The following is a 13,723-nucleotide window of genomic DNA, read 5'->3' as shown; positions in this document are numbered from 1 at the left end:
CCACCTTGGCCTTTGGGCCTAAACTCCCTCTGCCTTGGTCAGAGGTTGAGTAACCCCTTTCCCTTTTCTCCTCTCTCCTTCTCTCCCTCTCCTTTTCCCTACTCCCATTGTGATTAAACCTCCATAAACACTTGAGTGTTTCATTTTAGGAATTTCATAAGTAAATTCCTTGGCGGCCATTGTTCAATATTATAACAATCTTAAAAGGTGAAATTTTCACCACAACAAAGGAATATCAGATACTAGAAACACACGTACAAAAAAAGTATGCAGAAGAAAACAATTGCTGTTTAATCATTACGATGATTCTCCCAGAGGTCTCACTGAGTGTTTTCTGGCAGAAAGGAGAGCCAGACATCTTCAAATCCAGACACATCACTGGTGTTGGAGGTATTTTGTGCATTCAACGTTTAACAGGCTCAGCCAATTTTACTATTCTTGGAGAACATATTGCTACTTTTGCAGCTTCTTTGACTTTAAAAGCGTCTAGATTAATACCATTGGTGGTCAAAGGTGTTCTGAAACAAAGCAAAGGGGAAAAATAAGTATAACATTTCAGAAAAAAAAAACTGGAAATTTCTCAGTAGTATTCTACTTATTACCAAAAAACTAAATGAAATCATTCAAATTTAGTTCTCTTTTACTATTAAAAATTACTATTAAAAAATAATACATTAGAGGGGTTCATGAGTAAGCAGATCCCTACAAAGTAATACTACTTAAAAGCAGTTGCCTTATGCCAAGACACTGAGCAAAGAAACTTTACACTGTTTATCCTAAACTTTCATCCTAAATTATCACTAACTCCCTTATGTCTTCTAGAAACAAAACAAATAAAATTTTAAAACCTTGATGATTTTGAAGAATAATTTTGGCCTGTGATTTCATTGATGGAAGGGGCTCCTCTCCTTTCTCCCCATACAATCTTCAACTTAAGAGTCTTACACTTTTGCCTCAGAGTACTGAGTTGAAAGGACTTGTCCAGGGTCCTGGGATCAGTTATGTGGCAGAAGTGGGACTTGATCCTGTATCATCCTGCCTCCAAAGCTAGCTCCTTTTCCACTACTATATCCTGTGCACTATACGCTATCTCGTAGGTCCTGACCAAAAATTTGTGATCTGCTTCCTCTCAGCTTCCTTGAACAACACTTCCCTCCCATACTGTTTTAAACTGACTTTGGGGGGAAAAAGATCCCAGCTTAGAACCCAATCAGCCCGCCTACTCTTAAAAGAGTCAGCTAACAAGAAGCAGGGTGAATGAGTCACTCACTTGATTCTTTCCTCCCTACCTCTGCTCTAAAGAGAGAGCTCCTTTCATTTAATTCACCATTGCCTAAATAAACATCATAAAGAAGAGAAACGTTTCTACAAGCTTATGTGCTTCTTTTTCAGAAATCAAATCATCTACTCTGAATTAATCATATGAGCCCTCTTATTGCTCCTATTAGATGGACAGGGAACAAGTGTGGTTAGGCTTGTTTTGAAGATAAAAGAAATAAACTCTAAAGATTACTGGTTTCCAGACAGAAAATGAACCCCACAGTTGGAATGAGAACCAAGTTTTCTGACTCCCAGTCAACACTAGGTCCCCTGGACCTTAAAAACAGCTCAGTATTTCATTATAAAATAGCTAATGGCTTGCCAAGGTAAATGTAACAAATAAGATTTCTTTGAAAATATTTCATTTCTAGAACTTTTCTTCTTATTAACACTTACCTCCCCAGATCATCTCTTCTCTCTCTCTTTTTTTTAAACCCTTACCTTCTGTCTCAGAATTAATACTGTGTATTGGTTCCAAGGCAGAAGAGCAGAAAGGGCTAGGCAATGGGGGTTAAGTGACTTGCCCAGGGTCACACAGTTAGGAAGTGTCTGAGGCCAGATGACCTCCCATCTCTAGGACTGGCTCTCAATCCACTGAGCTACCTAGCTGCCACTCAACCCCCATCTCTCCTCTTAATCTCTTGGTATATGCATACCTTGCATTAGGAACAGATAGTTCTTCAATCCTTGTGGTTGGGACATATTTTAGGGTAGACCTTCGTATTGGCTGCTTAACTGGACGCACTGGAAGATACTGTTCATTTACAGTTTTGGCTCTGGCTAGAAGTTGTGTACGAGAACTTGGTTGGGCCGACATGGCAGCATTGGATACCTTTAAAGGAAAAAAAAAATAGAAACAAATCCACCAAACCTGCTGACCTTAATCTTAAACTCCAGCCTCCATTTGGCATTTGCCTCTTATGATAAACTATGAACACTGAGAGGAGAGGTCACCAGCTGTTTGACTATGCTCAGGTCATTTACTCTTTCTGAGCCCAAGGCAACTCTTTTAAGACATTTAGCTCTAGACAGGTTACAGTCTGCCTATGAGGAGGGAGCTTCCACACACGAATGACATCCCACATCACTGACATAGAAAGGCTGATATTTAATCAGAATCACTAAAGATCATTCAAATCTTTATTATAAAAGATGAATGAGTGAATTTCATATCAGTTAACTGCTCAAATTCTGAAAATGTTGTATATGTGTATGTATGTATAAAATGCACACACCCCCACAGACATATTTCATTATTACATATTTAATTTGTGTTATGATGTTGCTTTTCATGTAAAATGAAATAAATCATTCTATTCATGTAAAATACTTTTTATGTAAAATAATGCTTTTCTATGCTGCCTTTTATGACTACTTAAGAATCCAAGGAGATGGAATATACCTTAGAGTTAGTTTCACTTGACCTCTTCATTTTACAAATGAAGAAGAAACCCTGTGGTTAATTAAGGTAGAGAGGATGATAAATCCTACTACATTTTATAGATTGGGAGATTGAAGAATTAAGGGATATGATTTATCCAAGTCACTGCCAAGACTATAATCTAAGACTCTTGACTTCAATCATTATGTTCTTTAGTCTATACTGTCTGAGAGAATCCCATATGAAATCTCCAACGTAAAATTCAAGTCATCCTTCAGGACCTTTTAACAATGACTAGTACGAAGCATGACCTGCTGGTATTTAGCGAGCACCCAATTGTGTGAGACTTAGATCAGGCACAGCTCTAGATTGTTTGCCCAGGTACCCCTTCTCTCCATAGGATACTCTTCTAAGATGCCCCAAGCTGGTAGGGTTAGAATTTATAGGATGACAGAGTTGCAAGAGAATCCAGAGACCACCAAGTCCAACCTGGAACCCATAGGTTATAAATCATAAATTATAGAATTATAATTCTATATTTATATAGATTCTATTTCTACATATATGATCCTATATGTAGAATCATAAATCATAAATAACAGAATTAGAGGTAAAAGGAATTTAAGAAATTATCTAATCCATATCCCTCATAATATATATGAAAAAAAAAAGACAGATTTAGTGATTTTCCTGAGATCACATAGGGAGAGACAGAATTGAAGCCAGATCCTCTGAAGCCAAATCCAGTACTATCTTTCCTTCTATGATATCTCCAATACAACCTTTTCTTGAAAACTCCCAATGGAGGGAGCAAGAGAAGAAGCCTATTCTCTTTTTGGAAAGCTCTAATTGTTATGAAGTTTTCTTTTCTTATATCAAGCCTAAATTTTTATTTTTTGTAACTTCTACTTTTTGTTCTAAGTTGTACCTCCTGGGACCAAATAGAAAAATTTTGTCAGCTCTACAAATAGCTAAAGACAACCATCATAGCCTCTCTTGGTCTTCTCTTCTCTAAGTTAAGCATTCCCAGGTCCTTCAGCTGACCTTCCCTGATATGGAATGGTCTCCACTCCTTTCATGACACTACTTACCTTCTAAAGGACATATTCCAGATTAACCAAGTCTTTCCCAGATGGGTGAACAAGCCTGAATGAATATTTCCATATGTATTCTAAACAGAGCAGTATCTGGCAGAGTTACATACTTACTCTGGATACCATGCTTCTCAATGAAGCTTAAAGTCACATTAGCTTCTCTGATGGCCACATTATACAGCTGATTCATACTGACTTTCTAATTGAATAAACTCTCCAAATCTCATTTTTCATAGAAATTACCATCTTACTATGTTTTCCCCTCCATCCAATACTTGTAAAATTTTTTCTTTTTATTCAAGTGTAGAAGTCCTCAATTAAACTTTAGGTTTTTTTCTATCCAGCCCATTGTTCCAACATTCAGGAACCAGTCAAAACTTGTATCTTTCCCCAGATAACAAGGGGAAAAAAGTGGTATCTTACAGGGCGAATTGGCAACTCATTTGTTCTTCTTTCAAAATATAGTGTTTCTATTTTGATCTTTGGTTCAGAAAGAGTGACCACTCTTGTTGTGGGATGTGTAGTTAAAGCAGTAGGCGGGATCTTTGTTTCAACCTGTATAAGGAAAATAAAACAGTATTTCTTGACTTTTTTTTTGCAAAAGACATCAATCAGATCCATATTGCATTTCTAGACCTGCACAGTGAGCCACACTTCTTAGCAGAATTGGCAGAGAGGAAAATTGTGTGTGCTAAGAGAATACTTGTGTGTGCCATTTTAACTAGACTTTTTGAAAAAGAAATTTCATTGCAAAACTAAAAAACAGAAAGAAAATAAGTAAAATAGGGATCCTATCTAAAGAGGCTAGATGTGAAGAGGGCACACATTCTAGGCAAATAGAGCAGCCTCTGTTGCCAAGACAAGAGAGATAGGAGATTGAATGTCATGCATTAGGAATAGAATGTAAACTGGTGTGGTTGGAATGAAGAGTATGCTAAATATAGTATATGTGCCTCAAAAGGCAGGTTAGAGCAAGATTATCCTGAGCTTATATGACAAACCGAGGAGTTTGCACTTGACATAAGAAGGAATAGGAAGCCATAGAGCTCTTTTATAAAGAAAATAACATGGTCTGGTCTGTGATTGAGGAATATAATTTTAGCAGCCATCTGGAAGACAGAATGGAAGGAGAAGACACACCAAATAGTATCAATTTTGAAGGCTACTACTACAAGTAGAGCAAGTAAGAGGGAAAAGGACCTAAACAGGGCAGTGACTATGTGAGTAGGGAGAAGAGCAATGATACAAGAAATATCACAGCAAACTAAGTGATTATAGTTAAGGTTGAGAAAGACCCCAAATATTTCACAATATTCACAATAGCAATTTTCATAGTAGCTAGAAAATAGAAACAAAATAGTTATCCACAGAAAGTATACTGTAAAATAATATTACGGAAGCATAAGAAATGCTGAATATTTGTTGTGGTTGCTGTTCAGTCTATTTCAGTGATAGTCAATTCTTTTTGACACCTTTTGGGGGATTTTCTTGGAAGAGACACTGGAATGGCTTATCATTTCCTTCTCCAGCTCATTTTACAGTTAAGGAAACTAAAGTAAATAGGGCTAAGTGACTTGCCCAAGGTCATATAGCTAGTAAGTATCTGGGGCTGAATTTTCTGAACAGGGACAATGAACACCTAATTGATTTTATGAATTCATCAATCAATTTGATGAGATTACAAGGCACAAAGGACTATACTTAGGCTGGGAAAACTAAAAGGAATACGGAAGATAGTTCTTTCCCTTCAGAATTATGAAATCCAAAGGAGTAAATGATCATTATTTCAATTTAAAAGTATTTACTGAAGACTTCCTATATGTAAAATAATGTTTCAAGTGCTAGGAAGCATGCTCAAATAGATCTGTGACCTCATAATTTGGATGTGCCCCCTATAATGTATATCATAATTTGTCCATGCCAGCTTCTTTGCAACTAACTGATGACTTCCCATTAGAAGAGGTCAACCTAACAAAAAGATCGCTCAACATGTTTGAGGTCTTCCTTTTTTTTTGTATCATATACATTAATATCTTAAGGATACTAATAGAGCACTAAGGTTATTCACTCATCATCCCTCACCTTCATCACATGATCAATCCATCTTCTTTTCCCATCATGCATTTCTATGATGATCTTCTCTATTTTTATTATTTAAAAATCCCCATTATATTTTTTGTAGCCTGTCCACACCCATCTTGAACCTTTCCATTTCCCCATGGGTAATATCTTTTAGAGACTGTCATGTTCCACTTTTCCCAATGATATAATAATGTTATATTGTAACAGTATTAAAAAGATGAACCTTTGTTTCTGAGGGAACCATGGAATTATTAAAGGAGCTTTGCAGCTTTTTGAAGGCAATCCAAATCATTCTCCTCCTTCCTTCTGGGGCTAGTTTATTTCTAGCCCCAACCTGCTGCTCATTTATACTATCTAATCCAAGTATTTGTACTGATGGACAAGCTGTATAGGTGGTCCTCACAATTCATGTTATGGGTAATACTAAATTCATCTACTTGGTCTTTCCTCTGCAAGTGGTCAAGCTAAACTCTTCTGAATACTTATGGATCTCTTCCAGAAAGTTCTACAATATTTTAGAGCACAATGTACCAAAGGAATGTGTGGAGTGACTTCTTCAACTTGAATTCTGTCCTGTATCTCCTCTAACACAGTAAACACCTTTGATGATGTTCCTAGTTGAGGTTTTATCTTGTGTTTATGATAAAAAAGATATTGCTGAGAGTTATTGTTATCATTATATTTTTCATAGCGTGCAGAGCTAAGATGGTGGCAGGGTAACAAGTTTTCTGAATCTCCTTCCAATCAATCACAACAAAGTATCTCAAAAAGACAGAAATCAAAATCAGATGAGTAAAGGGGATCTCCCACTGTATGCAGCCTTGGAGGTAGGCAGTATTTGGGGATTTCCATGCTATAAGGGGACAAAATTACACTTATCAAAGCACAAATTGATCACACACATACATACTACCTACCACACCAGAATCTAAGGGTCAGGCAATCTCTAAATTCTCAGGGGCTGGCTTAGATGGTATCACAGACTTTCCCTGAGGGCAGTGCAAGGTCTTGGAAGTGAGAGTTGGGACCTGAGGCTGAAGAACACAGAGCCTGGGCAGCAGAGTGGAAATTGGGCAGAGACAAGGCTGGACTGAAAAAATAGCTTCAGGACAAAACACTTTAAAACACACTACATAAAGAACTACCTGCCCTTCTCACTCAGACATCTGACTGGGAAGGGAAGATGCTACCAAGACAAAGACCTATGAGACAGAAGTTAAGAAAGCAATGTAGACTAACATGCAGAAACTCTAATCCACTAGTAGCAAAAGGAATAGGCAGCAGCAAAAAAATCTTTTGACCCTGGATAATTTCTATGGAGAAAAAGAGCAAAATACATAAGCAGCAGCAGAGAGTGACAAATAAGCAAACATATCCAAACTTTCCAAAAAAAAAAAAAAGGGAAATTGGTCACAAGCTCTGGAGGAACTCAAAAAAGGAGTTAAAAAATAAGTAAGAAAAATAGAAGAAAAATGGGAAGAAAAGTGGGAAAAAGAAATGAAAGTAATACAAAAAAGAAAATAATAGCTTAAAAAACAAAATTGTCCACATGGAAAAAGAGGCACAAAAATCAAATGAAGTAATAAATTGGAGACCAGAACTGACCTGCTGGAAGCCATGAAAAACAGGATAGATCAAACCAAAAAGGAAAATCAAAATGCCATACTGCGTATTGGTTCCAAGGCAGAAGATCGGTAAGGGCTAGGCAATGGGGGTTAAGTGGCTTGCCCAGGGTCACACAGCTGGGAAGTGTCTGAGGCCAGATTTGACCATAGGACCTCCCATCTCTAGGCCTGGCTCTCAAGCCACTGAGCTACCCAGCTTCCCCCTTGAAAATCAGTCTTTAAAGACTAGAATTGGGCAAGGAGATGCTAATGATCTCATGAGGTAGCAAGAATTAATAAAGCAAAATAAAAAGAATGAAAAATTTAAAGGAAACAAGAAATATCTCATTAAAAAAAAACAAGTGACATGGAAAACAGGTCCAGGAGAGAAAATATGAGAATTACTGGTCTACCTGAAAGTCTAGGGGGAAAAAAAAAAGCCTTGACATCATACTACGAGAAATTATTCAAGAAAATTGCCCTGATATTCTTGAACAAGAGGGCAAAATAGATATTGAAAGAATTCATAGATAACCCTCTACATTGAATCCTCAAAAGACAACCCATAGGAATGTAAAAGCAAAATTCAAGAGCTTCCAGGCCAAGGAAAAAACATTTCAAACAACCAGAAAGAGATGATTCAGCTATCAAGGAGCCCCATTCAGGATTATATAGGATCTGGCAGCCTCCACACTAAAGAATGTCAAGGCTTGGAATATGATATTCAGGAAGGCAAGAGAATTAGGTCTATGATAAAAAAATTACCTCCCCATCAAAACTCACTATATACTTTCAGGGAAAAGTATGAACATTTAACAAAACAGAAGATTTCCAAGTATTTTTCAGAGAATCTTAAATGATTTTGATATCTGGATTGGAAACATCTTGTTAGAAGAAAGTCTTTATGGCAGCATTTCATTCCACTAAATAAAATACTTTTTTAATAATCAATAAACAATAAGCACAGTATAATCTTCTCTATACTACATCTTTCAGCCAAGTGTGAAAATGTAAAGATAAGGTCTATTTTAGAAGATGGCTCATAAAAGACCCACTACCCTCCCTTAGGATGACTTCAATGTGTAGATGAGTCTTATACATGAGTTATAAAGATTTTCTATAGATGGCAAAGTAGGTAAATAGGTTGACATATTTTGATGTTTGTCTTTTTTTAGTATTAATAAGACCCAATTCCCCCCCCAACCCCATTCCTTTGGTATCTTCTTTTGTGAGTCAGAGGTATACATGGAGCATGGATTTAGTGTATTGGTAAACCTGATTTATGCTTTATGCATGCCTATGCTATAAGTATATTTAGGATGTTGATGTTGAGTTAAAGTATGGTACTCCTAATTTCTTTTTTAAAACTGCAGATTTTTTCAATTTTCATTGTTTGTTGCCCTCCTTACATTTTTATCCTTAAATGCTTTTGTTGGATCTCTTGTCAAACTTTTTTAAACTGGCTTTATTTTCACTACTTCTCTTTGCTTTATGAGACCTCACTGCCCAAAATTATCCATCATCCTCCTTTGCCAGATTTTTTAAAAAAAGTTTAGATTCAAAACTGGTGTTGCCTTGGGCCATAATATCTCTCTGTTTGGCAAAGTCCTATTCTGATGCCTCATCAGAACAGAGATGACCTTGGGTCCTCAAAGGCTATGCCAGCTGAATGTCAGCCCTGGCAACTTTGACCATGTGTTGGGAAGGCTTTGAGTAAGACCCAGGCAATAGACCAAGTCTGCTTTCCAAGAACCAGTCTAAGCATAGTATAGTTCACCATCAACAGATTGGCCACTTGGTGATTAATTCCTTGGCCATGGCAGCCTGGTGAAACAAAGAAAAATACAAAATGGTCCCTAATCCTATGTGGTTCCCTCCCATATCTGCAGTGACTATGGGAAAATGATAGAAGGGGGAGGAAGAAGATGCTAAGAATAACAGTTTTTAGACAATCTACAAATTTTTTCAAGTTGAGATCTTTATCCAGTGACCAGCAAATAGACATACTACTGTAGGAACTTTAACATTAATTTGACACTCCCACTATAAACAACGAAATGTAGGAGTTGCAGCTAAGTGAAAAGATGACTCAAAAGTACACCTTGGAGAGATACAGAAAGGACCTGGCAGAATTTGTTTTTACCATATACTAAAGGTAACAAGAACCATTATATTCTGGGATATCTGGTCATTTACAGTGAAATATTTATGATAGATATTTGCAAAAAGATCACTGTGCAAACAATTGCAATTTATACAACAACATCAGTTGCAGAGGCTCAAGAAATAGAATAATTTTATCAAAAATTCTAAGACCTTACAAATTTAATTAACATACATTTTGATTCTCAATTACTTATTAATGTAATTAGGTGAGAAATAAATCAGAAAACATGTGTCAGGAAGAAAGAATGAAAGGAATCAAACAATACACTTTAAGTTTCACCCTTTTCTGCCATGATTACTTTCTTTGAGAAAAGAATTGATAGATGCCAGTCATATGACACACTAAATAATCTCATGAAAATGAAATTGATTATATCTTAAAAGACATATTAATAAGGGAATTACCCATAAATCAGCTTTCTGTATATAATCAGATTATCAACTTGTCAGAGCAATATTGAGAATTAGAAAAAAGGCTAAAAGAAATAGGAATAATTAGGTAACAGCATACAGGACTAAAAGAGGTAAATCTTGAACTGTATAAACAAGCCTAATTGATCATTTAAAAATAGTCAATAGATAATTTTTAAAATGGCATTGTCATTAGTTAAATTAGTTATAATAATTTTGTACAAAAGCTTATCCAATATAAATCAGTTACCAGGAGATTAAAAGCCCCCAAAGTATCTTCTTCAAAAAACACTGAAATATACAAAGGTGAAACCAATAGTCATGCCCTCAAGGAGCTTAAATTCTAGTAAATAAACTAACACCTAATTACATAAATAATTATAATACACAGAAGAATTCTGTAAATAACTATAAGAGAGGTGCCAGCAAAACACAGCAGAATTTTAGTAATCTTTTCTGACTATGGAGAAAGGAGAAAGGATTCCTGGATTAGGAAGATTGAACTTTGAAGGATGGATAGACTTTTAAAAGGCACAAATGGAAAGAATGAGTAAATGCATAAAGGTGGGAAAATATAGGGCATGTTGGATAACAACAAAAATTCAGTTTTACTAAGATGCTGTAAATACATTTCACCTTTCTACAGTGCTTTAAAATTTACAAATTGCTTTCTTTGCAACAACACTGTAAGGTAGAGCAAATACCACTACTCCCATTTTATAGTTGATAAACCATGATCAGGGAGGCTATGACTTTCCCAGAATCACACAGCTAGTAACTGTTAAGAGACAATATTTGAACCCATCTCCCAATTCCAAATTCCATGTTTTTATGCCATAAAAAAGGAGACTGGAACAAGATTATAAAGAGACCCATATAACAGGCTAACAAGTACTCCACTTCATTTTCATACACAATTCAACATCATTAATGAGTTTTGAGCAGTGCAGTGACATAATCAGAGATTGTGGAGGGATTAAAAGTGGGTACAAGCCAGAGACAAAGAAAACAGGAAGATATTAACCTGTCCATGTAAAACAACAACAAAAAAAGGTGAAAATTTTAATCAAGATAGTGGATTTGAGAATTTTAAAAGTGGAGACAGATACACAAGATATTGTACAACAAAGATGACTTAAGTTCAAAGTCTTGATTAAAAAATGTCATCAGAAGTTAGTGAAGAAAGTAGGAGCTCAAGATATGTAGTTCAATCTTGGACATGTTAAATTTGAGATGCTCATGAAACAAATAAAAAATGTCTAGTAAGCAATTTGATATGAACTCTGGATTGGAAAAATACATGTGGAAATCATCTGTATGGTGGTAATCACTTAAACCATGGTACTGGATATGATCACTATGAAGAATAGCTTAGGAAGTGGTGAGAAGAGAACTGAATAAAATAAATGAAAAGGCATTTTTAAGGGCTATGGCCAAAGCACTGTGTTAAGAGGTGTGGATACTAAACTAAAAACAAGATGGATCCAGCTCTCAAAGAACTCACATTCTAATAGTCAGAGACAACACCTGTAAGCAGTAGGCAGTATATAGGGAAAATATACATTTGCAGCATTGGAGAGTGTGTGGTTCAAAAAGTTGAGGCTGGGGAAACTGCAACCCCTAGCATGCCCCAAGGATCCCTCCTTTCTACTTCCTGGTGTGGGATTGGTCTTGAATGGACCAATCTCATGCTGGGGGAGGGACCACACCTACTTCCTGGCATGGGATTGGTCTTCCAGGTGACAATAAGGACCAATCTGGGGCCTAGAAGAAAAGCTTTGAATTTACTAGATTGAAAGTCTGAGAGAGGCTAGTAAGTTTCTGGCTGCTGGAGCTTCGGTTTTCTTTCACCTAAAAGTTTTATAGTTTAAAAAAGAAAGAGCTTTTATTTTAATCATTTCAAGAGAGAAGAGAACCAGAATGTCCTGAAGGCACATAATAAATGGTTGTCAAACAATCAACAAATAAATGTTAGGCATTTAATAATTGCATGTTGATCTGAAGTCCCTTAAGGAATCACCAGAGAGACTTCAAAAAATGAGGATAATGCAGTATCATGGAAGACAAGAACCTATTAGTCAATACTGGCAAATATTGCAGGAAAAAAATCAAGAAATGAATTTGGATTTCTTGATTTGCAAGCCATGGAGTGAATGAATGGCAAAGAGGTGTCTATACTGAATACAAAGCTACTTGTTTAAGAGTTTGGAGAGCAAAGGAAGGAAGGGGTTGGGACAACAGAAATACTATAGTGTGTTAAAGGGTACTTTTTTAGGGTAAGAAAAAGCAGACGTTGTTTGTAATTGGAGGAAAAGAAGCTAGTGGAGAAGAAGGTGAAAGCATTAGATGGATAAGATGGTGGCAGGAGGGGAGGATATTTAACTTAATTCACTTCAACAAGCACATATTAAGTGATGGCTATGTGCCAGGCATGGGAGCAAAGGTCCAGGCTTAGTGGGTTTCCTTTGGAAAGGAGATGAGACACTTCTTTCTCTGAATCAGAAAGGAAGGAAGGAAGGAAGGAAGGAAGGAAGGAAGGAAGGAAGGAAGGAAGGAAGGAAGGAAGGAAGGAAGGAAGGAAGGAAGGAAGGAAGGAAGGAAGGAAGGAAGGAAGGAAGGAAGGAAGGAAGGAAGGAAGGAAGGAAGGATAGTGCATGCTACAGAAAAATCTGGAGATGAGGAAGAGGTACATTGAGGGAGCTTGTGTCCATGTTATTCTCTTATGATATAGGAGGTGGGGGAATCTAGTAAGAATTAAAGGAGAGGAGAGGAAAAGTCTAACTTAATAATGAAGGAAAACATAAGCTATGGAAAGAAAGGAATGACTAGGGAAAAAGGCAGGGAAAACAATAATGTTATAAGAGCCAGATACAGCCAGACTACAGGAGCTCATTTTAAAGGGTAGCTTCCCGCAGGGTCACATACGTTTTCTTTGGCATCAGTCCTTTTACCTGTTTGGGACCTTCGTATTCTGGATGTGTAGCTTTAGCTACAGCGAGTTGAACTACCCTACTGGAAGCCTCCGGGATTTGTGAAGCATCTTTCACGTGCCAAGTCGGGGAACTGAATGGCCTGCAAGCAAACAGGGACTTGAAAAGTTACAATTGATGAGCATTGTTGCACTCATAATCCCTGTTCTAGGAATTTGTTTTCAAGTAAACACTATTGCCCAAGGTTAAATTACCTCTCCAAAACAGTCTAGAGCAATTCCTGTAATATGAGATGTTTCTAGCAATAGAAATGTGTCACTTTTTTTTCCCCTGAAACACTGTTTTCTGTCTTGGTAACAACTCTTAAAGCAAAAAGGCAAGGCGTAGGCAGTTGGGATTAAGTGATTTACCCAGGGTCTCACTATTAGGAAGTCTGAATCCACATTTGAACACAGAACCTCTTGACTCCAAGTCTGGTACCCTATCACTCTGTGCCACCTAGCTGCCCCAACTTCTCACATATTAATGACTGAAAGTATAGTAGGTCATTGATGTGCCCTCCTTGCACTTTGCACATGAAAAGAGTAGTTTATCCTTCAGACAAATGACCAAATGCATAATGGAGTTTAAATAATTCATATTTTTATTAAATAAAAACTAGGTTCAGGTTAAAAGAAATGATGTTCATCAATTTTTTGGTTATAAATCTAGTGATCAGAAAGAGGAAAAGTAGCA

The 13,723-nt window shown here is 36.7% G+C and overlaps 1 protein-coding gene across 5 annotated transcripts in view; it reads right to left on the bottom strand.

Annotated features, from left to right (window-relative positions):
* Positions 1-266: 266 nt before the first annotated feature.
* Positions 267-13,723, bottom strand: part of SPMAP2L (sperm microtubule associated protein 2 like) — a 75,973-nt gene continuing 62,516 nt past the window's right edge. For 4 of the 5 annotated variants that reach the window (XM_056802660.1, XM_056802661.1, XM_007496408.2 and 1 more), the window contains 4 exons: positions 13,010-13,130; positions 4,219-4,350; positions 1,977-2,152; positions 267-518 (listed from right to left, as the gene is read on the bottom strand). In XM_056802660.1, the coding sequence (XP_056658638.1) occupies positions 404-518; positions 1,977-2,152; positions 4,219-4,350; positions 13,010-13,130 (544 nt within the window). In that variant the 3' untranslated portion in view covers positions 267-403. The remainder of the gene's footprint in view (positions 519-1,976; positions 2,153-4,218; positions 4,351-13,009; positions 13,131-13,723) is intronic. The other variant, XM_056802663.1, reaches the window with a different exon arrangement.

Source organism: Monodelphis domestica, chromosome 6 (genome assembly GCF_027887165.1).
Source record: "Monodelphis domestica isolate mMonDom1 chromosome 6, mMonDom1.pri, whole genome shotgun sequence".
Classification (NCBI taxonomy): Eukaryota; Metazoa; Chordata; class Mammalia; order Didelphimorphia; family Didelphidae; genus Monodelphis; species Monodelphis domestica.
This window is presented reverse-complemented; position numbering and strand designations above follow the sequence as displayed.